Here is a 26,213-nt window from a genome sequence, read left to right on the forward strand (position 1 = left end):
CTGGAGAAAGAAAGTTGTTGTTCAGTGTGTCCAACTCTTCATGACCCTATTTTGGAGCTTCCTTGGCCATTATACTTGGAGTGGTTTGCCATTTTCTTCTCCAGCTCATTTTACAGATGAGGAAACTGAGGCAAACAGGGTGAAGTGACTTGTCCAGGGTCACACACATAATAAAAGTGGCTGAAACCACATTTTAATTTCCTGACTCCAGACCTGGCATTCTAGCCACTACACCTCCTAGCTGCTTAGCAAGACCTGAGTTCAAATTCAGCCTCAGCCACTGTTTCCTCAACCTAAAAATGTGAATACTAATAGCAGTTCCTTCTCGAGGTTGTTGTGAAGATCAAAAAAGGGGGGGGGGGGGGGAACACAACTTAGCACCCAGATAGGGCTCTTAATAAAGGCTTGCTTTTTTCCTTTCAACAGAAGTAAGGCAATAGAATTTGTGCCTTATATTCTTCCAATTAGAATTATAAACATAAGCCCCTGAGCTTTCGTAACCCCGCCCAGTAGTGACAGAACAGCCTCGTTCCCTACTTTCCCTTCCCATCATGGCGTCCTCGCCACACCTCTTCTACATCTTTGACCTGCCTCCCGTGAGCCTCTGCTCTCTTCCCCAGTTCATCCCGGTTCTTTCCCAGCAGCTCCCGCGCAGCGTCCTAGACTTGTCGGACTCTAGAGTGGCAAGATGTCTACCCAACGTGAGTGTTCGACCCTGGGGATCCGGGAGGAGGCGCCTGGTTACCCCGAGCCGAGGCCTGAGGCGGGGGTGGGTGAGGGAGGCGGACTGAGGGGTGCGGAAGGTCGTGGGGAGCACATCGAGGGAGGAGGGCCCCACGGCCGCCGCTGCCCTCTGCTCAAGGACTCGTCCTAGGCCTGACCCGGCGGGCCCCGGGAGCCCTAAAGGAGACGGGATGGACGGGCCCGGGGCGGCGGCAGGCCTGGGCCCAGGCGCGGAGGCAGCTAGGCCGCTTAGGCCAGAGCCCCGGTCTGTCTGAGGAGGCGCCTCCGCATGTCTGGGGAGGAGCGGGAGAAAGGGGGCCCAGAAGGGTGGAGGGAGGCCTGGCCAGGCCGGGCCTGGTGCCGCTGGGCATCCCCGCGAAGGATATCAGTGCCCTTGCCCCCCTGACAGACCAGAGAGCCTCGGGCGTGGCGAGAGGCTCAAGGTCATTTCCTTCGAAGAGACCAGACGCCGCGTATCTAGACTGGGCATTTCCATGCCGGGGAAATAAGGCTCCCTCTTCATCGCCACCTCCTGGATTCCCTGACTCCAGGTCCCCCCCTAAAATCTCTTCTCAGCCCTGAGCGCCTCCGCTCTCCTGATCGCCTCCAGTTTGTCTCGTATTTACCACCTTTCTACATAATTGCTTTCATATTGTCTACCCTATTAAACCGGGAGCTCCTTTATTTAGAGCAAGGATTCTTTTGCTTCTCTGTGTATGGCCAGGCCTTCCTTAGCACATAGAAAGCATTGATTGACCAAGTGATCTGCAGGTGGCACCAGAGGTCTTGTCACCTGTGTGACCTTGAACTGAGTCTGGTCATCAGGCGTTTGTTAAGAGTCCATTAAGTTCCAGACATCGTGTTAAGTGTTGGGGAATACAAAGAAAGATTTTTAAAAACCGTCCCTTGTCCTCAGTTCATAATCAGCATTAAACAACTATGACTATAGGAGATATATACATTCATGTCCAAAGAGTCTTCCTGACCCCATTGGGGGTTTTCTTGGCAGAGATACTGGAGTGGTTTGACGTTTCCTTCTCCAGCTCATTTTACAGAAGAGAAAACTGAGGCAAACAGGGTGAAGTGACTTGCTCAGAGTCACGCTGCTAGGGAGTGTTTGAGGCCTTATTTGAATTCAGAAACTTGAGTCTTCCTGACTGTAGGCCAGGTACTATCCGCTGCACCACCTGGCTGTCTTGTAAGGGAGGTAATTTCAAAAAGAAGGGATTAGAAAAGTCTGTTTAGGGAAGGTGAGATTATAGTTAAGACCTCAAAGCAGGAAGCCAAAAGGTTGGGGGGGAGGGATTCTTGACATGGGGTTCCACCAGAGTTTGGAGGTGGAGTGTGAGGATGAGCAAGGAAGCTAGTGTCCCTGGATCTTAGAACAGAGCAAGATGTAAAAATCCTGGAAAGGAAGGAAGGGGCCAGATTATGAAGGATTATAGTTGATCCTGTAGCTAACAGGAAAATCACTGGAGTTCTTTGAATAGGAGAGTAAAATGAGGGAGATTGAACCAGATGATCTCTAAAGTTCCTTCCAATTTTAAGTCTACCATCCTATGGTGCTACGAGCTGGTGATATTTAGGGAAGATTTGGAAGGAGTGTAGGGGTAGGATACTGTTCTTCAAGCATTTGAAAAACTATCATGTGGCATGGAATAAATAGACTTGTTCTTTTTTTTTTTTTTTTTTTGGTCGGGGCAATGAGGGTTAAGTGACTTGCCTAGGGTCACACAGCTAGTAAGTGTCAAGTGTCTGAGACTGGATTTTAACTCTGGTCCTCCTGAATCCAGGGCCAGTGCTTTATCCACTGCACCACCTAGCTGCCCCCTAGACTTGTTCTTTTTGTCCTCATAGGACAGAACTAGGTAGGATTCACGAGTTGAAGTTGCAAACAAATAAATTTGAGCTAGAAAGAATAGCCATTCAGCAGTGGTTCCTCTCCATGGAGAAGGCCAAGGCTAGATGACCACTTCTCTACTATATTGTAGAGGGTTTTTACTTTCGGTCGGACTAGGTTAGATGTCAATTAAGGTTCCTTCCAATTCTTGAGTATCTGATTCTGCACTTTGAAACTCTTCATTAGAAAATTATTTCCAGCACATTTTTATTTGAGGCTCTGTAAAAGCATTGCACTGGTACACAAGGGAATTCTAACTAACTCCCCTCTCTAGGCCTCAGTTTCCCTATCTGCAAAATGAGGTTGGACTAGATGATCTCTTAAGTTTCGTCTCCAGCATCCTGTGAGACAAAAGAATAAAGAATCATAGATCTTCATGTAGAAAAGACCTCAACGATCATTTGCCAGTTATATTAGTTAAAAAAATGCAAGTTCCTTGAAGGGTTGGAGTGGCGGGTATTGTTTTTTGTATTTGTAGCCTTGGCACACTGACTGGCATTTGGTAGGCATTTAGTACTGGCTTGTTGAATTTAATAAAATTGAACTTGGTGAACAGAAATACTAATTAATAGGACATACATACTTTATATGATTGGGAAACAATTTTTTCTAAACTTTGTATGGGCATCAAAGGAAAAGAAGGCAGCAGGTGATTGTTGGTATCCATTCTTGAGGGGTTATTTTCCTGTCCGTGCTTAACTCCCCGGAATGGCAGGTTGACTCTAATTAAAATAAATCTGTGTATTAATATTTAAATCAATAAGTATTATTAAGTGCATAACTATGTAATAGACTAAGCATTGGGAATAAAACCTCAAGTAGCTTACATTCTTCTTTTTTTTTTTTTTTGCGGGGCCATGGGGGTTAAGTGACTTGCCCAGGGTCACACAGCTAGTAAGTGTCAAGTGTCTGAGGCAGGATTTGAACTCAGGTCCTCCTGACTCCATGGCCGGTGCTTTATCCACTGTGCCACCTAGCCGCCCCTAAGTAGCTTACATTCTAATGGGAAAACAAATACATAAATGGATATCTGCAAGGTAGCAATAGAGGGGAAGGCCCTATGGTCTGGAGGACTGGCTAAGCCATTGCAGTAGTCCAGGCATGAGATTGGGGGGCGGGGGGAAGGGTCTCTCTCCATATTGGCAACCATGTGAGAGAAAAGAAAGGGAGATATATATGCGATGCTATGAAAGTAGAAGTGACAAGACATCCATAGATTGGATATGTGGGATGAGTGAGGGATAGAAGTCGTGGATGCCACTGAAGTTGAGAGCCTGGGTACCTGGAAAGGATGGTGGTGCCATTGACAAGTAATAGGAAAGTTTAGAAAAAGGGCAGAATTGAGGAGTGGGATGGGGTAAGGGGAGGGATGAGTTCTATTTGAGGTAGCTAAAAGACATCCATTTCTAGGTATCCAGTAAGTGGTTGATGATGTGAGACTGAAAGTCATGAGAGGGTTTGGCCTGGATCTGTAGATCTGAGAATCATCTGAAGAGATACTAATTGAATTCATGAGAGGTGATGAGATCCCCAAGTGAGAAAGTATAGACAGAAAAGAGAAGGAGGCCCAGAACAGAACATGACATGGATGAAGATGCAGTAAAGGCTACTAAGCAGACAAATAGGACCAAGAGTGAGCAGTTAGGAAAACCCAGGGAATAGAAAATAACCAAGAGGAAAAGGTGGATGATAGTCTCAGATGCTGCAGAAAAATCAAGAAACTAGAGGTCCTTAGATTTGGCAATTAAGAAATCATTGATAGGGGCAGCTAGGTGGTGCAGTGGATAGAGCACCGGCCCTGGAGTCAGGAGGACCAGAGTTCAAATCCGGCCTCAGACACTTGGCACTTACTAGCTGTGTGACCCTGGGCAAGTCACTTAACCCCAATTTCCTCACCAAAAAAAAAAAGAAAGAAATAAATCATTGATAACTTTGGAGAGAGTAGTTTCAATTGAATGAAGAGTCAGAAGCCAGACTACAGAGGATTTCTAAGAGGAGAGACAAGCTTCAGCTCAGTAACTTGTCTTTTGGGGACCATATTTAATGTCACAATTCCAATGCAAACAAAAACTTTAGATAATTCCTTTGGATTTTGTGGTGGCATTTGAGCTTTAAGTCTCTCTGCTGCTCTGTCACCTGATTTCTTAACCTACCAACAATCTGTTCCTGTTTCTTTGCATTAGATTCAGGAAATATTCCAATTGATTGCATTTGTGTTACAGGATTACATATATGTGGAAAGGGAGCTTTCCTTCCTTGATTGTTTTGCTGTCTACTTTGTTTTCATACTATCCTCCATTTTATTCATACTTATTAGTGTATGCTTTCTCTTTCCATTAAACCATGAGCTGCATAAGGTTACAGTTTCCATTTTTTTGTTTCCGGTACTTACCACAGTATCATTTAAAAATATATTATTTTCTTGGCAACATTCCTTTTATTTCTTTTTTTTTTCATTCCTTGTATTTCACATGATGCTGGGGAGAGAGTGCAAGATACCTCTTTTTTTTTTTCTTTTCTTTTTTTGGTGAGACAAATTGGGGTTAAGTGACTGGCCCAGGGTCACACAGAAAGCAAGTGTCCGAGGTCACATTTAAACTCAGGTCCTCCTGACTGCAGGGCTGGTGCTCTATCCACTGTGCCACCTAGTTGCCCCGAGAGTGCAAGATATCTTAATAAAAATTGTTAGCATTCTTCAAGGTCTATTTAAATGGATAAAATGATCAGAAAAATGGGCTTAGAATTACTTGGATTTTACATTGCCAGTCAAGAACAGGGGTGGACCTATTAGTGGCCTTCCTGCCCATTCTACCTAAATTCTGGTTTTAAAACAAATGTTTTAAGATTAAATTTTGCACATGCCACTGCAGATGAAGTTTAGCAAAAGTTTCATATTTTTTTCTAACTAAAAAGAATTTTTAAGGTGTGTACATAGATTGAGCTCTTTGCAAGCAAGTCAGTCCAAAGGGCTACTCTTGAAACAGGTCAAATACATTAGTACTTGGTATTAAAGTTAAAACGCACACCCTTCCTCTTAATAAATAAAAGGTAAGAGTGCTGAAATACCCCACTTTTGGCAAATATTCATGTGTTTGGGGTATAATTATTGCTAAGAAGTGTTAAGTAATGGTTTAAAATTGGAACTTTAGACTTGTTCTTATCAACTTTCCATGTTACAGTCACTCAGAAATGATGGCAGTATGTGGCAGGGAAAGGCCTTGCAGGCAATCAGTGTCATGTGACTTACATGAAAACCAAGTTTATTACAAGAGAAATGAACATGCATGGGAACCGAACAGGTTCCCTGATTGTACAGAAGTACTTCTGCATAGAGATGCTAATTGAACCCATGGGAAGTGAGAAACCAAGTGAGAGAGCATAGACAGAAAAGAAAACAAGCCCAAGACAGAACATTGAGGTATGCCCACAGTAATGGGCAAGGTATGGATGAAGATCCAGCAAAGGAGACTTAAGTAGGAGGGCCAAAGGAGAGCAGTGTAAGAAAACCCAGAGAGTGGGGTGTGTCCTGGAGACAAAGAAAATCATTAGTATATGATGCTACAGAAAATTTGAGTAAGTTGAGGACTGAGAAAAAGCCAAAAAATTTTCCGAATTTTTTTTTTAATTTAAGAGAAATATTAAGAAATCATTGGTAACTATGGAGAGAGCAGTTTCAGTTGAATGATGAGGTCAGAAGTCAGATGGTAGAGGTTTAGAATCAAATGAGAGCAAAGTTGACCATGGCACTGAGTATAGCTGACTTTCTCAAGGATTTTAACCATGAAGGAAAAGACAGATAGACAGTGAAAGGTAGTAAACTGCATTTCCTAAGGGATCCATAGAGATTTTTATTGTAGTTGAAACACTTTGGGTTTTTTTTTTTCTTTTGGGTAAGATCAAATGACTTTACTGACATTTCTATCTTTCCTGTCATCTTTTCTTTCAACCCAAGTTTTTTACTTTATCAATAAATCATCTGTGAACAAGTTTAAAAAAAACTGAAAAACTTCATAAATCAAGGTATGCTCAGAACCATTTAGCAAAAGTGTTCCTGTTGACTTCTTGTCTTCTAATTAAAGGAAAATAGATTAAAAAAACGAGGCAAAATGTGAAGTTTTACTATTTCTATGATACCAAATCCCACTTTAAATCTATATCTGCTGCTTTTCAAATCGGGTCACTGGGTTGGCCAGTTTACCCAAAGTTTGACTTAGTTGGTCAGTACATTACCCCAGTTAGTTTTACTCTATTAACTTGGCCACTGCAGGGACATGATTTCTTAAAGGAACTTTCTATTTGTTTAATAAAAAGTACAATAAGTGCTTGATTTAAATGACAGGATGAATGCTAAAGGACCCCCTAATGCTAAAAATGCTTTGTTAAACAGGTTTGGGTTTTTTAAAAAATTTTTTTTCTTTTTGTCAGCACCACTTTCTGTTCCGCTCAAAGAACAGAGACTCCTAGATGTCAAACTGCACCAGCTGCCAGCCTGGATAATGAAGCGGGACTTTACCCCCAGTGGGATTGTTAAAGCTTTTCGTAGAGGTTTGTACTTTAAGAACATTTTAAAATACATGTGCCTGAATATACTAGACAATAATAATGGTGGGTGAGTAGGTGTTAACTATAGATTACATTTACAAGTATCGGTCTAACTAATGAAGAATTTATTTGCACAAATAGGCAAGTTAACTATCTGGATAGTTCTTTTTACTCAGTTTAACTATAATTAAATTCCTATTAATTCATATATTTGTTAACCCTATGAAATTCTGAATGAATTTTTCCCTTTTTTGCACGGGGCAGTGGAGGGTTAAGTGACTTGCCCAGGGTCCCACCGCTAGCAAGCGTCAAGTGTTTGAGATTGGATTTGAACTCAGGCCCTCCTGAATTCAGGCTGTGTTTTATCTACTGCACCACCTAGCTGCCCCTTCTTACTTTGAACAAATTAAGTTTTAAGCCCCCTTCCCCCTAAAGAAATGAGTATGGGACAGCTAGGTGACACAGTGGATAGAGCACCGGCCCTGGAGTCAGGAGGACCTGAGTTCAAATCCTGCCTCAGACACTTAACACTTACTAGCTGTGTGACCCTGGGCAAGTCACTTAACTCCAACTGCCTCACCAAAAAAAAAAGAAAGAAAGAGATATAATCATTTTTTTAAGTGAGGCAATTGGAGTTAAGTGACTTGCCCAGGGTCACACCCAGGTGCTAAATAGTAGAGCCAAAATTCAGATCCAGGTTCTCTGACTGCATAGCCAACACCCTCTCCATTATCATTGCTGTGTTGCCTTGGGCAAGTGATTGCCCAGCTCTGGACCTGTATTCTTATCAATAAAATTAAAGAGTTCAATTAAGTCCCTTCTAACTTTAAATCCAGTGATTCTAACAGGTAGGAAGATTCAAATCCAAGCCTTTTGACATCCAGCCTGGCACTGTCAGCAATACCCCAGTGGTCTTGTTGGACTATTTTGAAGTATCTTTTTCAAAACTTCAGTCTTAATAGGAAATGACTTACATTCCTTGCTCAAGTATAGAAAATTATCATATAAGGAGCACAAGACAATTATGTGACATAAAGCTCCATAAAAATGTCAACTATTGTTACTTACTTTTTTCATCTGTACTGAGTGACTGGCCTGAAGCTTATCCCTGATCTCTAAAAGTTGTTCCCATTATTGTTTAATATGGAGCGATTGAGACTTTAATTGTAGGAAGGAGTTATAGCCTGTGATAAATACTCTCTTTTGCATGGCTTTTATCCTCAGGTTATGATGCATATTTTAATAAGTATATTGATGTGAAGAAAGGTGGGATTGGAGGTGTTTCTATGGTGCTTGCTGCTTACATCCTGCTCAATTATTGTGCGGCTTACAAGGAGCTTAGTGAGTATAATTTCTGTGTATCTTTTAATATTGACAGGTGATTTTTGTTAGGTGCCACATTCATCTTAGACTGTATTTACCATTGGGACAGCTTACGATTTTGCATCCAACTCTACTTTGACCCTATGTTCTTTAAAAGCTAAAATAGCTGATGCTATGAACTGGACCAGATTGGACATCAATTTTTTTCCTTCTTATATCTGTGACTTGGTTGAAATATTTAGCAACTAAAACCCTTGAATGTTTCAACCACAGAAAAGGCTTCCCCAAAAAAGTATTGTTTTAAATTGACATAAATAGAAACAGTAATTTTTTTTTTTTATGTAATTCCAGAACATGAACGGAGACGAAAATACCACTGAAAATTCAAGACACTTTAGATGATGAATATGAACCCCAGGCTTACAGAATTTTGCAGTTGTAACTCTTCTTGATGAACATCACTTGATGTACTAACTAGGGCCAAATATTCAATATAAAGGATGTATTTAAATCTGGATGGTGTTTGACTTTAAGTATGTGGCAATCTTTGTTCATCTGTGCTTTTACTACCAGAAAAAGATGAGACTTTAAGCAGGGAGAGCCATGGGCTTGGAGAAACGTGGGTTCTGCCTGTTTGGGAGAAAATGTTTTTTTGAAGCATATAAAAAGTACCACATCAGTTATGAAGTTGAAACATAAAGAAACAGGAACCAAGAAGAGTACTATATCACCTTGTTCACAAAAACCATGATTTAACCTACAATTTGTGGTGGGTCACTTGAAACAATATAGGGGAAAGATGTTTGAGTTGTGACAGCTGCCAAAATGATTTTCTTAAAGTGCACTTTGACTGTGTCGGTGCCCTTCTTTGTAAACTTCAGTAGGAAACTAAATAGAAAGACACTCCTGTTTTGACTTCAAAGGCCTTTCTTGGCTCCAGATTACCTTTTCAACCATATTAGAGATTTCTCCCTTTCTCTACCATACACTAACTAGCCCAGCCAAACTGGCCTTGTTTCTCATGACACACACAAAACACCCAAAATACCCCATCGCCTATCTCCACCTTTGCACTAGCTGTCCCCTGGTCCTAGAATTTACTTCTTACCCCACCTTCCACCTCTAAGAATCTCTTCTTTCTTTTAAAACTTTGCCCAAGGGAAACCTTAGAGACTTTCCAGATCCAGCCACAGCTACTGGTACCCTCCTTCACCCCCAAAATTTACCTTGCATTTGTTTTCACATATGCTTATTTATGTACACCTCTCCCCTCATTGGGACTGTTTTCATTTTCATCGTTCTGTTCTCAGCTACTGGCAGGAGCCTAATGCTTATAGATTTATTGGGTTATTTTAGGTACTTCCCAGAGGCAAAGAAATTGAGTGTACACACCTTCAAATTCCTAAGATTATATTTTTTTTCCTAGTGTACACAAAACTGACTCATTAATACTTTTTATTAGCAAAAAGCAAGTCAGTGCATTCAGTGGTTGGTGGACTGAGGTATATTAGCTTGATAACAGCTTTAAAGTGTTGTTATATACAAAGAAAATAATAAAAATTATAAATTGATCAATACAAATCTGAAAGAGTAAGTTTTGAGCATAGCAGCATCAGCAAATAAAGATGAAAGGAAATGCAAAAAGGAGGAATTGATAGAATAGGCTTGACTTCTGAGCTGTCAACTGAAGCTAAATGAATATGTATAAAAGTTTTATCTGCAGGTGGGTGTTTTTTTAAAAAGGTAGCTAAGATGAAGAAGATGACTATTTAAATACATCAAAATGCCTTAAATATCTTATAGCATATTAACATGTGTATATTATATTACTATACACTTTGACCCATAACAGATTCCAGCATACTGTGATGCTGATTCTCAGTAAGAAAAATCTTTAAGAATAGATTTTTCTACCCCATCTACAATAGCTACTATAAAATACCATATCTTAAAATGCAATATTTTTTTAAAAAGGCTTTAATCAAAATCATAAAAATTGTTGCAATTAAACTTTCATAGGCCCATTTTCCCTGAAAATTGCATTTGAGAGTTTCACAGAGTTTCAACAGCATGTTCAATTACATGGTGGTCTCCTTCACATTCCAACAGCACCTAAGCAATATGGTGGTGTAATACAACATTAAGTATAACATACATACAGGTGAGATGTAACATTTTCTTGCCAACTGAGTCATCAATTAAAGCAGATAACCTGTGGCTCTGACTTTAGTCTCCTGTGAAGTTGTACTCGGTGTTGTCAAATTAAACTGACACCCTAAGCCAAAATATACCCTAATCTAAATAAGCACCTCAGACTCGGACTGTATTCTTCCTCTGAACTGCTGTTTACTTCTTGCTGCTTGGACCAGCATGAGGCAAAAGTCAAGTTTCCTATAAGGGCTGACTACTGTATCCTAGGCATTCCTTCTGAATTCAGCAGAAAGCCAGGCTTTGAGTGACTTAAGAGACCCTACCTTCTTACTCAGGTCACTCAGGTCACTTACTCAGGTCAGAGTTACCACAGAAGGCCACTTGTCTTTCAAATAGATCACTTAACAACCAAGCCTTTAACAACTGGGCTTGTTGGGTTCAATGACAGGCATGTGGTACCAACTGAGGGCATCATCCTCAGAGGCACCAAATAGCATATTTCTTTTTAAAAAGAAAATAAAATGATTGGGAAACTAGCAACCCCTAACCCTCAAAATATTTTTTAGAAAAGAAAAACCCTTCAGCCAGCCTCTAACCCTAGTTTTGTCAACATTGGCATTTAACAATTAAGTCACAGATCCAAAGGTTGGTAGTGGGGTGAGCTCTCCGCAGCACAATAGCTACAAGGGAGAAAAACGGCTCCTCAGGTGACTGCTCTTTAACTGTCTTTGGCGCATACACATCATTGTCCACTGAGAAAAGCCAAGTGTCCTTTGGTGCATCTGTTGGCATAATGTCCTTTTTCGCCACACTGGAAACAGTGGGAAGAAAGAATATTTTCAAACATTGACATCCATAAATATCAAACAGGATCATTTAAATATTTTTAGACTTTTTCCAACAGGAAAGGAAGTTTAGAAAGGGAAAAGAAAGCCCCAAACATAGAAAATATTTGAAAAGACCAAGTACTGTAGACAAAATCAAGAGCCTGTGGGATATGTTCCTACCTCTATTACCTTCTGCAAGGTGGGCCAATTACTTACCTGAGGCCCAGGAGACCAAATCAAAAAGTTCTTGGCTGGATAAGATGGGAAAGAGACTACAAAATGTGAGGAGTCACCGGGGACTGGAAAAAAAAAAGACTTGACACATGTTGAGCTGATGGTGGCCCAAGAACAGGTCCCTCTCTTCTTCAATTGGGAATGTTAGCTCTCCTCTTTCTTTAGCTCTTCTGGCTAGTGAGGGAAAGCCATGACTGTGATCATGGTCTGTCTGGTCTGTGAGGCAGACGGGAAAGAGTCATCTCCCTTCCTCCAAACTATTTTACCTTCCTGTAAGGAACTCGGTTCTTGTTGGACCTTGGCTGAACACTAAATAACTACCATGTTATACTGCTACTGCTTAAAATTCCTGACCCAGGTCCCCTCTAGCCATTGATGACTTCACTGTGAAAGGGATGAGAAACAAATAGAAGTAGGAGTTAGGAGATGCTTGGATGAATGAGCCTAGTAGACACTGCTCAGAGGTTCAGTAATCTGGAGGGTTTTCGAGGGCCTCATTTTCACTCTTGTCCCACCCCCATCACAAAACTGCCAGGCTTCTCTAGTCACTGCTCTTCTCAACTTCTCATGAGGCTTCTTTCTGCCTACCAAGTAAAGTCCAAGCACCAAAGGCTGGCACTGCACCAACTCATACTACTTACCCTCATACACTGGATATTCCAGGCTGACAACTCCCTGCCCCCCAGAGAGACCCTGTACTTTCCTGGCTCTAATTCCCTACACCTTCTCTTCCTCCATTTACTAAATTCTTTACAATTTTTTTAAAGCCCAACCCATGCCAACTCTTCTTGCACCTGCACACTCCCATCCCACCATGCTGGTAGTGACTCTTACCAACTTCAGACTTCATACAGCACTTTGCTTGTACAACTACTCAGGTATTATTCTCTATTAGTTATTCATGTGTCACACCCCCCAGCTAAACTAAGCTCCATGAGGGCAGGGATGGATGTCTTAGCTAAACTTGGTATGTTCCCACAGAGCCAGGCATAATACTATACCAAGCAGGCACTTAATAAATGATATTAAAAATCACAAAGACAAATGTTTCTTTGGCGGTGATAACATGGCATAGTACACAGAGGGGACCTAAATTTGAAGCCGAATTTTGTCTGTCATTACCTAGCTGATATGACCGTAAGCAATTAAATTCCTTCCCCTGCATGAGTCTCAGTTCCCTAATCTGTACAAGACAGGGGCTAAAGATGAGCTCTAAGGTTTTTTTCTGATTCTAACATGATTCTGTAAAACAAGACAAATCAATTTTGGCCAAGGAGTTTGGGGGCTATCGATAAGCTTCATGTTTGAATTACATTTTAAGTTTACAAAGCTGACTGTCAAGTTACTTCTTCCCCCATGCCTCCTGAAAAACTGCACAAGCAGCTACATCTCCCAAGCATGCTCAAATCACTTACCCTCTGCCCCCAACCAAACATCCAGCCTTACTTACCTTGTAACAGGTAACCTGCTCCAACGGCCGGGGTCCCCTGTTTCCCACGTTGTTGTTTTGAGACTGCATGACCCCAATGACCTGCGGGGTTCTCTGCTGATTGGGAGAAGAGTTCTGACTCGTTAACTGGATCAAGGAGGACGACCTTTGTAATGGTGGATTGTTATTTTGCTGGAAAGAGTTACACAACACGGTTTTACTGAAGAAAACTCGTGCACATGTACTTTTCAAAGGGGGGGAGGGAAGGGATAAAAATGATGGAACTTCTCCAAAGCTGAAGCCAGCAGGGAGAAGGACATCCTCTGCTGTCAGGCTCGGTGGAGCAGGCAAAAGAAAAAAGAAGGAAAAAAAACAATTTGGTGAAATGAGTTTCTTAAACACACAAAAAGTAAAATAAAATCACCACACATTAAAAAAAAAAAAAGCCAAGACAAAGGAGCTCTCCAGGACAAACTAGGATCTTAAATCATTTCTGGAGTTCTAGTTTCAAATCATGATTAAAGTAGCAGATGGTTATTAGGCCATGTGATGTAAGGAGGAAAAACTAGACTGGGAAGGTTACCACTAAATTACTGTACAACCTCAGACAGGTTATCCATAACTACCCATGGGGGCGGCTTCTGGGTTAGGGTTTTGGGGTTTCTGTAAACCTATAAAATGAAAGAGGTTGGACTAGATGACATAAAGTTCCTGGAGCTCTGACATTTTATATTTCCATACTGAGTGCTTTTGGCCAGGGCTCTAGATGAAAATTCCCTATCTTCAAGAAGTCACTTGAAGGGTAAGATGGGGACCTAGAGGGGAAAGCTCTGAAAAGGCATGGATCTCTGACAGTAAGCTCTTGGATTGGTTCTGAGCATCTTACACTTGAAAATTCCAGCATTAAAAAGGCCCTCCAAGGTCATACAGGTCATTCACCCACCGGAATAACCATCCCTAAGCCAAAGATGTCCCAGTTTTTTCCCCATGAAGAAACAACGATTTCCAAATTTAATGATTGCTACAAGAAGGTTAAGGAGTGCTAAGAGCACAGATCATGCATGGATAAAGGTGGAAGCAGCCAGATCCCCTAAAAGCTGTAAAGAGAGTACATGTTGGCAGCAGGATCCAAACTGGAGAACAACCTGATTAAGACTTCAAAATCCAACATGCTGATCAATCTGTGTAGACCTAAACCCTAGGCCATGCTGGCCAGGTTTCCAGGTGAATCTGAGATCTCCACAGAAGACTATTTCACAACTGTCCTTGCTTCCAATATCGAAGCCACTGACCTATAACCCTCTCCTGACACAAGCATTCATACACACCCCTAATTAGAAGGCTGAAGAAGTCCTATTAATCTTGTACTTCTTTCTAGCTTCTCTCACATGCTCAGACTAGAGGAGGGGAAAAGCACTTATTTGCATTTCTTGACCTTAGCCTATTTCTTCTCTTTACTCACACTGGTGTCTCTCAGTTCTCTGCTCACAAACCTTGGCACCTAAGTGATTTCCATATTCAGGCAGGAATACAAGCTTCTAGGCCTAAACACAGAAGCCAAACCACGAGACTAAAGTTTTGCTTTTCTTGAGATGGGTGACATAAAAACAATCCCAACACCACAGCATGTCCACTCTAGAAGATAATCCAAGCACCTCAGGCTCTACAAACTGGTTGGTGGAAAACTGAAGACCTTTTTTCCTTTAATTCTCACCCTCTTACTCAACTTAAAGTGCTTCAACCCTACAAACATTAAGATTCAGGAATAACGTGATGAAGCAGGTCCTAAACCTCACTTGAAGCTGACTTTAAGGAGATGACCCTGCTGTCCTGGCTAGAGTAGGGAGTGAAGGGTACAGTACCTTTGCCTGAGGCTGCGTCTGTTGAGGCAGGGGCGGCTGTTCTGTGGTTCCCATGGGCAATTCAAATCGAGGGCTGGTTAGCAGGCACAAATGCAGAGACACAGAGAGAAAATGAAACAATTCAGTACTAAAATTGGATCTTTGGACAATCCCATCAATGGGATCATGACATCCTACTCTTTCTCCCACTTTGGGTTTGGCAGCCTGAGGCTCAATACAATAAGAGAGATCATATGAAGGATGCCCTTCTCTACCCCTCCTCCCATTCCTTCAAGATCTACTTCATGCTCCTTCTTCAGACAACACCAGCCAGAGAGATCTCCCTATCCCCCAACCTCCCACTTACTATTGATATCGCTCACTAGGCATTTACTATTTTTTTCATGTGTCTTCATTCTCTGCCTACATCTGTAATAAGCTCCCTGGATTCAGGAATCGTCTTCTTTTTTGTATCTTCCCCAAAGCCTAACACAAAACCTTACAAATAATTCTTAATAGCATGGTATAGTGTAATGAGCACTTGGAATCAGCAAGCTGATTTGAAGCTGAGTTGAAATCCCACCACACAAGTGATTAGCTGTGGGAGTATGGGCAAGTGCTTGGTAAGCTTCAGTTCCTCATCTGAAAAGTGTGAAAGTAAAATGAAAGAGCTATCATGAGGATCAAATGAGATGTGTGGAAAGTGTGAGTGCAACGCACTATATGAATGTCAGCTATTATTATGGTCAGTGCTGTATAAATCCTTTTTTTTGACACCTGAGAAGCAAAGAGCCCATAGGTCCACCTCAACAACCACAAGGTGTTGGTATTACTACCTCTGTCAGGTGAAAGGAAAACAGGGAAGGTGTCCCCCACAGAATAGGAGAGATGCCTCCAGACACTGGCATGCTGAAAAAATACCAGGGAGCTGACTCTGGGTCTCTAAAGGTTTAGCCACTGTACTCACTTAACAATAGGGTCCTGAAAAATTTCACTGTTAGTCTATCCCCAAAATAGATCTATTAAAAAATGTGAAGTAAGTGAAATTTTTTTTTCAGTACCACAAGACTCCTCTCTCAGAAGCCCAGCCCCTGAGAGCGCTCCACGTTCCACAATCTACTTCTAGCAAGTGCCCAAAAGCAGGTCTTATATGTACCTCCTTCCCCTCTCTGCAGAGGTAGGAAGCTTTGGGTGTGGAAAAGCTATTTTCAGACACTGATGTATTGGTTGGTATTGCTGAACTGCTTTTTTCCCCTTGGGAATGGAGTGGAGAGGAGAAAGGAGGTATCTATTCAGAAATGAAGGTGATGTAAACACAAAAGATAGCAATACAAATAATTCTTTTTAAAAGAAAAGGATCCAATAAACTCGGACAAGCTAAGATAAAGATAACGGGTGAGACTGAAAAGGGTTACTATTCTCAAGGATATTTACAGTTTAGTCAGGTACCAAAGCCACACTTCAAAAGCAACAAGCTGCAAAGGTCAAATTTCCAGCATACAGCCAAGGGTGGCAAGCCTAGCATCTAGAACTGGGTGGTTCCTGTGCTCCTGAAATCATAGCACACCGAGAGCTAGTGAGCTAGCTGCGTGTAAGGCAGATCCTGTCCCAAATATTCCACCTGTAAACATTTGTAAAGAATATTTAATGCTATACTGCCATGAAAGGACTTGTCAAAATGAGCATGGAAGCCCTTCAAGTCCCCCAGGATAGACCACGGTGAATGGCTGGAGTACCTGAACCAAAGTGTCTGATCTTAGCTAGCTTTCTCTCTAACAGCTAGCATAGCACATTGTACCAGCTCTCCTGGGAGATCTCTCTGGCACTAGGCCTTTGGGCAGATGTTCACTGACCACTTTTCAGGAATTGTGTATAGGGGGACTCAGTCAGATTGAATGGGATCGACTCTGAGCTCCAGTGATTTGGCCAAGATTCTAGAATTCTCTCTCCACGATCGGTTTTAATTCAGACAAGTAAGCAAATTTCGGTCTAAACTGGGCTCCAACTATTCACTCAAGACATGGAAGGGATGGAGGGGCATAAGGATGAGAAAATACTCACTGCATGAATTTACAGGAAGGACCTTCTGGACAGAATCCAACAAGGTAATTCACACAAATGACTCTCCTGGTGTGCCTGTGCCTGCAGAGGGGACCTGAAAAAATCGAGTAGGATAGAGCCCTACATTCCTCAAAGTGAAAGTGGGGTGATCCCAAGACCAGGCCCAGCCCTGGGGAGACCCTGAACCAGTCACACCGAACATCTCTCCTTCCCACCAGTTTTCGACACAGATGAGATGTGGTTAAAAACACATAAAGGCTAGCCTTGTAAAGAAAAAGGGAACGAAACATCCATGCGGAACAAGAATCTTAGTGCGTGCCATATATGGAAAAGGAGGATGGAGTTACTACTATGCAACCAGTATGGGTCGTTTCGTGTTGCTTGTGTTCGTTTTATGGGCATGTGCAATATGAGCCCTTCATATCTTTTCCAGCACCCCCAGTGCCTGGCCATTTGCCTTATTCATTTCAATTCAATCAGCATTTATTAAGCTTCTATTCTTTTCTTTTTTTTTTTTTTTGCAGGGCAATGAGGGTTAAGTGACTTGCCCAGGGTCACACAGCTAGTCAGCATCAAGTGCCTGAGGCCTGATTTGAACTCAGGTCCTCCTGAATCCAGAGCAGGTGCTTTATCCACTGCGCCACTTAACTGCCCCTGAGCTGAGTTTTAAGGAAGCTAATGAATGAGAGGTGTTAGTAAGAAGGGAATGTACCCTGGGGGGAGGGATCCTGTACAAGGCACCAAAGCATGGAAGTTGAAAGGGTAATGCCAAGGTCAGGAAACAGCAAGTAGGGCCAGTTTAGCTGGAAGATAAAATTCATGAAGCAAAGCAATGGATAATAAATCTGGAGAAATAAGCTAGAGCTAACCTATAATGGGCTTTAAATGCCTAGCGAAGGAGTTTGTATTTTATCCTGGAGGCAACAGTCAACAGAGATTCTTGAGTAAGAAAGTGACATGACCAGACTTCTACTTTAGAAAGATGGTTTGAACAACTATGTGGAGGACAGTTCAAAGAGGGAAGAAGCTGAGAGAAGGGAGACCTACAGGGGCAATTACAGTCATTAGGAGGGTCTGAACCAGGGAGGGGGCCATGAAAGTGGAAAGAAAGAATTCACAAGACTTATAATTGCCCGGAAATGGGGGGTGAGAGGGAATCCAGAGCCCAGGATGACTCTGAGGTTGTAAACCTAGGTGACTGGCAGAATATTTCTGCCAAGGCTGAATCCCAAGTTGATGAAGCAGAAAAGAAATGGCAAGCTACGTATCCCAAACTGATCAGAGTGGGGGGTTAGGGAAAGATGCCCCACTTGATCGTTACCACCTGCTCAACCAATTGGACTGACATCGGGTAGAAATGAATGAATCTGGTTCTACAGTCTGAACTGCAGGCCCAAGGCTTTAGCCTATCCCTTCTGCCCCAGCTGTGCTGGTGGTGCTCCTTCCCTGCCCTTAGACCAAGTTAATGCCACCAACCATCAGAGGGTTTGGTGGAGCAAAGGATGTGACCTTTAGCTTTTTCTAGAGCAAACTCACTTCTCCACGGACTTACCATGTTTGCAGAAGCCTCGGTCATACCAGGGGCAATCTTTGATCTTGGATTCCGGGTCAATGTGGAGAAAGGGGCATTCTTTGTTACTGCACTCCCCTGAGCAGAAGTCCAAACACAGGCATGTCAGAGAGCTTGAAATCACAGGGTGAGAGGACAGGGGAAAGAACTACCAATGGCAAAGGGTTCAAGAGTCCTCCAGAATAATCAAGGCTGGCTTGTATATGAGCACAAACCAAGTTCTGTCTCTCAGCCACTGGACCAGCTCTTGTTCCCACAAATGTGAACACCCACCTCGTGCTTGGCCTCAGGCCTATGTTCCCCTGCGGGCCTACACTCCCTATTATATAGGTCATCTGCTGTCACTTCACTGACTTTGGTAAGATGCACCCCTTGTTCCCTTGCTAGAAAGGAACTTAGGCCATGTGGTCAATGCTCAGATAGAAGGCAGGGACTCAGAACTCCTGGATCCAATTTCCATCTCTTACCACTTGATTTTTTCAGCATTGTGAAAGAAGACACCTTGGAATCCCCGTGGAAAATTGCAGTGTCTCTGCCAAAATTATCATCCTCAATAACCTCGACAGTTTTATGGAGTCTATGTCTCTGCAGGCATTGTGATGCATAACATAATTCACATTTAAAGTCTACTACCTCCTGTGATGGTAGGGATTTTAAACCCTCATAAGGCCTCCAAGTGGCTGGGCCAGCATTTAGATTGCTACACCACAGCTCTCCAAACCCAGAGCTCGGCCATCAATGGGAGAGGAAAAGGAAGGGGCAGAGACCTTAATGAAGCTTTCTTCATTCCAAAGGGGTTCCATCTGTCCTGGCCTTTCAGCTCCTTTGCTGCCAACAACAGAAACTGTACTTGGGAAAAACCCCTCTGGAAAGAGACAGCTCGACAGAACCAGACAGTGCCATACTTATAAAATATTCTGCTACCTAATCCCCATTATGCTGGGCGTTCCCACTAGCACTATGCAGCTCTCTTTGTGGGCTCCAGCAATCATGGTGAGCAATGATGTACCTCTGGAATAGAGACCACATGGTGTCGACTGTCATTTCAGCATTTTCTCAAAAACAAGTACTAGGAGGGCTCTCCTATTCAATGGCAATGAGCTCTCATGTCTTGGTCAAATAATCTGTGCTCACAGGGCAAGTAGTCTTTAGAGTCCACCAAAGTTCTTCCAGGGGCTGAGACCCCTGGAGCTGAGCCTCAGGTGGAAGAAAACACTCAAAAAGCTGACTGGGTCCAATTAACTGCTGCTTCAGAAAAATGAGATTTAATGGGAGTGGCAGACGTTAGTATTAATGGGAAAGTTAACCTGCAAAGCGGTAACCTAGGTAAGCAAGGTGCTAGCTAAGTTTCTCTACAAAGCTGGAGACACAAAGCAATTTAATATAAGTGCAGTCCTCGCTTTGGTACCCTGACCAACTGGCTCTGACATTAATCCATTTGACTCAGTTTTCCCACCAACAGCTACTCCAAAAGGCTGCTTCAGCCTGTGCAGATTTGAGGGGTGAGGGTTCAAAGAGACACAGAATGGGAGGCCGAGTGGCTGTGGGCTCCTGGGCCTGGCCTGGCCACACCCTTTACCGAATTTGGAGTAGAAGTAACATTCAGGCATCTTGGTCATATCATACTCATGCAGGAATTCGCACTGGTCTCCCTTCTTGCACAGTCCTCGAAGCCAGTGCTTGCACACAACAGTCTTCTCGCCACTAATGTGACGGAATGGGCACATGCCCCCTGCCAAATGAGACCAAGATGTTAGTGGGTGGAATGTGCCCCACCCTCCTCCACCTCCAGCTACCACACTGACTCAAGGACAATGCCAAATGAGCCTAAAGGAGCTCTAAGCTTTTCTGACATCCAAGTACCCTAGGGTTTACACACCCATCTCCTTTCAACTATTCCTCAAACGATACTGGTGTGCAGGAGAGAGGGGGCAGTGGAGCGGGAAGAGCCAGGGGATCTAGTCCTGTTGCTAAGTCACTTGGGCAAGTCCCTTAACTTTTGGATCTTATTTTTGTCATTAGTAAAAGGGGAATGACACCTTATTTACCTCACAGGATTGTTGTGACCAAGTCAAATTCTCCTACTTCAGGACAGAGAACCTGTCCAGTTTAGTCAGGGTGTCCCTAATTATATTCCATATTTTAGAGTTAGTGGTCTGCCTCTTAGAGAAGGGCAAAAGGTTAATCCAGAAGGGCAATGTGCTTAACCAATCAGAACAGGAGCTAATCTCTAATGTACCCAATTATTCAGGGAACCAGAATTCGGGTGGCAAAAAAGAATACGTATGAGAGACTGCATCACCTGCTTATTTGTGTCATCTGTGAAGGGGGAATAACATTAGCCATGCCTACCTCGGAAGGCAGACTAACAAGTCTAAACAGAGGGACAGGGAAATGGCCCAGGACTTCCAGAGTCCTTCTTACCTTTTCCACAGGCAGCTTTCAAGAAAAATTCACAGACGGCAGCCCCTGACTCTGTGAAGAGGAGAAATACCATTTAATGTATAGCTAACAATATGTCAGAGGCCATTTGCCACAAGCTCCCTCTTTTCTCCTCTCTGCATCTCAAAACCCTTTGAAATCACTTCGCATTCTCTCCTCATTCCTCCTGGGACACAGATTGCAGTTATCCAACGAACAGATGACCTTTCTCCCAGCCACTCCAAATGCTCTCCATTCATTCTTGTCTCCTCCAGCATACTGCGCCCAAATCATTTCCCCTCTCTCCAATCTTCAGTCCCTCTCTAGCCATCCTTGCTGCCTACCTACCTACTCCAGTCTCCCCATTATTAAAAACCTCTAACTTGATCTTATCATCCCCTCAAGCCATTACCCTATCTGCCCCCTCCTTTACACAGCCCAGCTCCTAGACAAAGCTGTCTGGTATCACTGCCTCCATTTCCTTTCCACTCACTTCTCTGTTTTGTGAACTGGAACCCGGTCTCATCACTCAAAAGAAAATGCTCTCTCCAAAGCTGCCAGTGTTCTCTTCATTACAAAATCTGACGGCCATTTCTCCGTCTTGAAGCCTCATGGTCCCCGAAGCATCTGTCACTGTTGACCACTCTCTCCTGCATAATGTTTCCTCATTGGGTTCTAATGACATTGCTTTCTCTTGGTTTTTCTCCTCTCTGACCACAATCTCAGTCTCCTTTGCTGGATCTTCATCCATATCCGACCCCAACTGTAATTCCTTCACTGATCTCATCATCTTTTTGCAAATGAATCCTGGATTTATATATCTTGTCCTGCTCCCGCATCACCAATTCTTGCCTAAACATTTCAAAACAGATATCCAGAAGATATCTCAGACTCACTATGTCCAAACAGATCTCATGTGATCTTTCCCTCCCAATCTCATCTCTTTCCAAACTTCCCTATTACTGCTGAAAACACTACCAGGATCTGAATGCCCCTGACCCCTTACACACCTCATACCTCTCAGCCCAGTATTGTCAATTCTGCTTCCACAACATCTCTCCCAGCTGCCCCCACCAGCCTAGTTCAGACCCTCTGTCTGCTCGGACTACTTCGATAGCCTCTCAACTGGTCTCTCTGCCTCAAGTCTCTCCCCTCTCTAGTCCATCTTCCACACAGCTGCCAAAGCAACATTCCTAAAACACAAGTCCAACCATCGGCCCTCTCGTAAATTCCAGGGCTCCCTATAACCTCTAAAATTAAACACAAACTCTTCCATCTGGCATCCTTTCACAACCTGGCCCCGCCCTACCTTTCCAGATTTATCATGCGTTACTCCTCTTCACATATTCTATATCCAACCAAACTCGTTTCTTTGCTATTTCTCCAGGAACTCCAGTGCCCCTTTATGCCTTTGCATACTGTCTCTGGAGCCCAGAGCACACTCTGCACTCCCTCTCAGAATCCCTAGTTCCCTCCAAAACTTAGCTTATGCTGCCTTCTACGGGATGTCTGCCTTGATCCCCTCAGAAGCTAGAATTTTCTCAAAAAATGCCTTTTGACTTACTTTGTATAAATGCACATGCTGGGAGGCAGGGAGATGACAACTTTCCTTTCTGTCTCTGTATCCCCAAATAGGACACAGCAGGTGCTTAATAAATGTCTGTTGACATTTCCATTTATTCCCTTTCACACACTGTCCATTCTAGTAAGACTGGCCTGTTACAGCTGGTCCTTGTATGGGACATTCCATTTCCTATTTCGATGACTTCATGGAAAAGGTCTCCTACATGTAGAATGCACAGCCTTCTCTCGCTTTGCATCCCTCATTTCCTTCAAAGAGAGCCCAGGTGCCACCTCTTAAAATTGAAAGCAGTCCCTTTCATTAGTGAAGTGCTCTGAAGATCAGCAAGTTTTTCTTCATATTGAGCTCAAATCTATCTCCCAGTAACCTGAGTTCATCGTCCTAACAACCTAATCTGCTTTTTCTTTCCAAACTTCAAAGGCTTTTTGATATGGACTTCAATTCCAAAGGCACTCTGAAGCTTTTTAAAGTAAAGGAAGGACTTAAATGTTCAGACATTTTGCTTTGAGGTCTTTTTGAAGTATCAACAAAAAAGTGATCCAGAAATTTAACATTCAAAAGTTAAAAGATTAAAGCTGCCACCTTCCATAAAGACTGAAGGTTATATATGAGATTAAGACTAGCATTCCAAGCCCCCAAAGTTTCTCACCCACTACCTATGACTTAGGGGTGACCTTTGGAGTCTGAAGAATTCACAGAGTTTACACAAAGGGTAAAGAGGTCTGAACTTGAGAATTAAGAAATAATTTAGGCACAATGTGATAAATCTTAGTCAAGTGTTAGCAATGATCCCGAACAATCAATACATACTTAGGAAGTCTACTATGGTCAAGATGGTCTTTTTGGGGGTTTGGGTTTTTGGTTTTTTGGTTTTGGTGGGGCAATGAGGGTTAAGTGACTTGCCCAGGGTCACACAGCTAGTAAGTGCTAAGTGTCTGGGGCCGGATTCGAACTCAGGTACTTCTGAATCCAGGGCCGGTGCTTTATCCACTGCACCACCTAGCTGCCCACAATGGTCTTTTGCTATACATGGTGTGGGAAAAAGTCCTAGTACTTGTCCTAAAGAAGTTCATAATTTAGACAGGAAGAGATTTGTTCCAGACAGGTATAAAGATAAGTAACATCAAGCAGTTGGTAAGTAGCATAAATAACAAATCCTGTAAGATTTCAGAGCAGGAATCAATCCATCCAGGTTAAGAATGACTCCACAATCTGTTCAAACTAAACTGGGTGGTGGCAGCTAGGTGGCGCAGTGGATAGAGCACCGGCCCTGGATTCAGGAGTACCTGAGTTCAAATCCGGCCTCAGCCACTTGACACTTACTAGCTGTGTGACCCTGGACAAGTCACTTAACCCCCACTGCCCTGTAAAAAAAAAAAACCAACAAAACAAAAGCAAAACAAACTAAGCTGGGTTTGTGGGGAGAAAGAGTAAAAAAGCCTCTTTTGTTCATCTGTTCTGTTTTGGGGTGAAGGGTTAGGGTTAGAAAGCACAGATCTTCCTGCATGAACAGGAGATATACTTGGTACTTCCTGCTGCTCCTCAATTCTCTACTTTGCTATCCACAACAACAGGAAAAGTTGCCCAGCCCAGAACCTGGTCACTGAGCTGTCCACTCAAAAGCTACAATGCAATTCCAAGTGTATGGACCATAGACAAAGTATTTCAGAGCTGGAAGAAAGGTCATCCGGTCCAACCCATACTTGACCAGGAATCTCCCTCTACCACATCCCCCAAAAGTGATCATCTTTGAAGTCTCTGCCGGAAAACGTCCAGTAGATTGGGAACCCAACCCATTCCACTTTTTGCCAGCTGTTATTACAAAGTTTTTTTCTTTATAAAGGCTGCCACCAAAGCTCTTGCAAACTCCTAGTTCTGGATCCACCTTCCAAATCAAAGGCCCTCAAATACTTAGAAGCCAACTGTGTTCAAAGTCTTTTCCACCCCAGACTAAATACTTCTCAGTGCCATCGGCCGGAGTTCCTTCACCATCCTCACTGGTCATCCTCTTCTGGTCAAATTCCAACTTGTCTATCTCCTTCCTAAAATGTGATGCCCATAACTGAACAAAACTTCTGATATGATCTCATCATAGGGATAATTTTTTTTTTAAATTTGATCAATCACTAAAGATTTATCAAGCAGCTTACAATGAATGTGCTACGCTGGGGATACAAAGAGACAAAAGGATGGAAGACAACAAGCAAATAAATACAAAGCAAACCATATAAAAGCTAAATAGGAAGTAATTAAAAGGGAAGACACTAGAATTAAGAGGGGTTGGGGAAAGCTTCCTGTAAAAGATGAGATTTGAGTTACACTGAAGTAATGGACTTCACTTTACTTAATTCTGGAGAGCTCTAAATTATTAATGGACAAAACGTCTTAACACTGAACAGAAATCTGGATCTCTACAAAAGGCAGAGACGTTTGGAACTGAGTGTCCTGCCGCTGCCATTAATCAGCTGTGACCTGGACAGCCACATCAACCATCTGATGATCAACTTCCTGCCTATAAAATGGAGATAATAATACCTATGCTAACTCCCCTCGAGGCTGCAGTAAAAATAGCACAACATAAACGTGAGCTGCTCCTGTTAGCATTATTCCTGTTGTCATCCTTGCACCCTGTGCCACTCGCTCTGCCCTGGAGGGCCAATCAAAACGGCTGGAATCCCTCTTTGCACAGCGCCAACCTTTCAAACACGAGAATACAACTCCAGGCAACCTCCTCCCCCGGGGCTTCTCTCCTCGGATGCAAACGTCCCCGATCCCCACAACTTTGGGAGGCGATGGACTCCCCGGCCTCACAATCGGGACAAACCCGCCGCACTCGGGCCGGGGCAGTGGGAGTAAGAAGCGGGGGCCAGTGGGGGTTTCGGGGGAAGGAAGAGGGACGGGAAGAGGGGGGTGTTGGATTACAGGGCCAACTTCGGGTTGCCAGGGCCAGCCGGCTGAGCTCCATTTACACGGAGGAGGTGCACGCCCCGAGGTCTGTGATTCGTATACGCACTAGGAGACAAGGACACTGGGTATGAGGTCAGAAAACGCGGGTTCAAGTCCCAGCTCGGGTTCACTTCCTGGCTGTACGACCCTGGAAGTACCCCACCCGTTTTTCTTTGGGCCTCGATGGCCCCATCTGTCAAATGGGAGCATGACTCCCAGCGAGCCGCGGGCTGGGAGGAGAGAGGGGAGGGGTCGGCCCCGGAGGCCTCACTCACTGTCCATGCCCGGGAAGGGCAGCGGCTGCGCCCCGAGCTGCTGCTCCACCGCGATCTCCAGGTCGAACTTGATGTGGTCCACGCTTGCGATGAGCTCCTGCATCGTGGCGGCCGGCGCGGGCCCTCCCGGGACCCGGATCGTCTTCTTCTTCTTCTTACGCCTCCTCCGCCTCCTCTTTCTCTACTACGGCCAGGGACCTCCGACCGGCCCGGCCCGCGCGCTCTCTCCTCGGACTCCTCCTCGGCCCGAGGCCGGCGCGCCACCCCGCCCCCCTCCGCGCCGCTCTTCTCGCCTCTGCCCGTCCCGCCCCCCGCGGGATGCCGGGAGCGCGACCTCTGACCCCGGACCATCGGCGACCAATCACGCGCTGGAAGAGATGGAGGCGTG

The 26,213-nt window shown here is 43.6% G+C and overlaps 2 protein-coding genes across 6 annotated transcripts; one reads left to right on the forward strand and one right to left on the reverse strand.

The window, feature by feature from the left end:
- The first annotated feature begins 568 nt into the window (after window positions 1–568).
- Window positions 569–9,003, forward strand: ATP5MF (ATP synthase membrane subunit f). Its single transcript, XM_043984401.1, has 4 exons — window positions 569–701; window positions 7,049–7,168; window positions 8,390–8,506; window positions 8,840–9,003. The coding sequence occupies exons 1-4, from the start codon at window positions 689–691 to the stop codon at window positions 8,866–8,868; spliced, it is 279 nt and encodes a 92-aa protein (XP_043840336.1). The 5' UTR covers window positions 569–688; the 3' UTR covers window positions 8,869–9,003.
- Window positions 9,004–10,112: 1,109 nt separating this feature from the next.
- Window positions 10,113–26,111, reverse strand: CPSF4 (cleavage and polyadenylation specific factor 4). Of its 5 annotated transcripts, none has more exons than XM_043984387.1 (8): window positions 25,826–26,111; window positions 21,026–21,076; window positions 20,181–20,333; window positions 18,584–18,679; window positions 17,032–17,125; window positions 14,992–15,064; window positions 13,151–13,243; window positions 11,246–11,450 (listed from the first exon to the last, which is right to left on the reverse strand). In XM_043984387.1, the coding sequence occupies exons 1-8, from the start codon at window positions 25,926–25,928 to the stop codon at window positions 11,382–11,384; spliced, it is 732 nt and encodes a 243-aa protein (XP_043840322.1). In that variant the 5' UTR covers window positions 25,929–26,111; the 3' UTR covers window positions 11,246–11,381. The 5 variants fall into 5 exon arrangements, with proteins under 5 accessions (XP_043840301.1, XP_043840292.1, XP_043840322.1 ...); XM_043984376.1 differs by having other exon boundaries at window positions 13,151–13,246; XM_043984348.1 differs by having other exon boundaries at window positions 13,151–13,321.
- Window positions 26,112–26,213: the final 102 nt, after the last annotated feature.

Source organism: Dromiciops gliroides, chromosome 1 (assembly GCF_019393635.1).
Source record: "Dromiciops gliroides isolate mDroGli1 chromosome 1, mDroGli1.pri, whole genome shotgun sequence".
Lineage (NCBI taxonomy): Eukaryota > Metazoa > Chordata > Mammalia > Microbiotheria > Microbiotheriidae > Dromiciops > Dromiciops gliroides.

Bases quoted from the DNA above. Each gene is read 5' to 3' on its own strand.
- ATP5MF (XM_043984401.1), top strand. The intron at 7,169-8,389 runs GTTTGTACTTTA...TTTTATCCTCAG, and splicing joins TGTTAAAGCTTTTCGTAGAG to GTTATGATGCATATTTTAAT. The intron at 8,507-8,839 runs GTGAGTATAATT...ATGTAATTCCAG, and splicing joins TGCGGCTTACAAGGAGCTTA to AACATGAACGGAGACGAAAA.
- CPSF4 (XM_043984348.1), bottom strand. From the start codon at position 25,928: ATGCAGGAGCTCATCGCAAGCGTGGACCACATCAAGTTCGACCTGGAG. The intron at 15,065-17,031 runs GTGAGTATTTTC...CCTGCTAACCAG, and splicing joins CCTTCCTGTAAATTCATGCA to CCCTCGATTTGAATTGCCCA. The intron at 13,322-14,991 runs GTACTGTACCCT...AACTCTTTCCAG, and splicing joins AGACGCAGCCTCAGGCAAAG to CAAAATAACAATCCACCATT.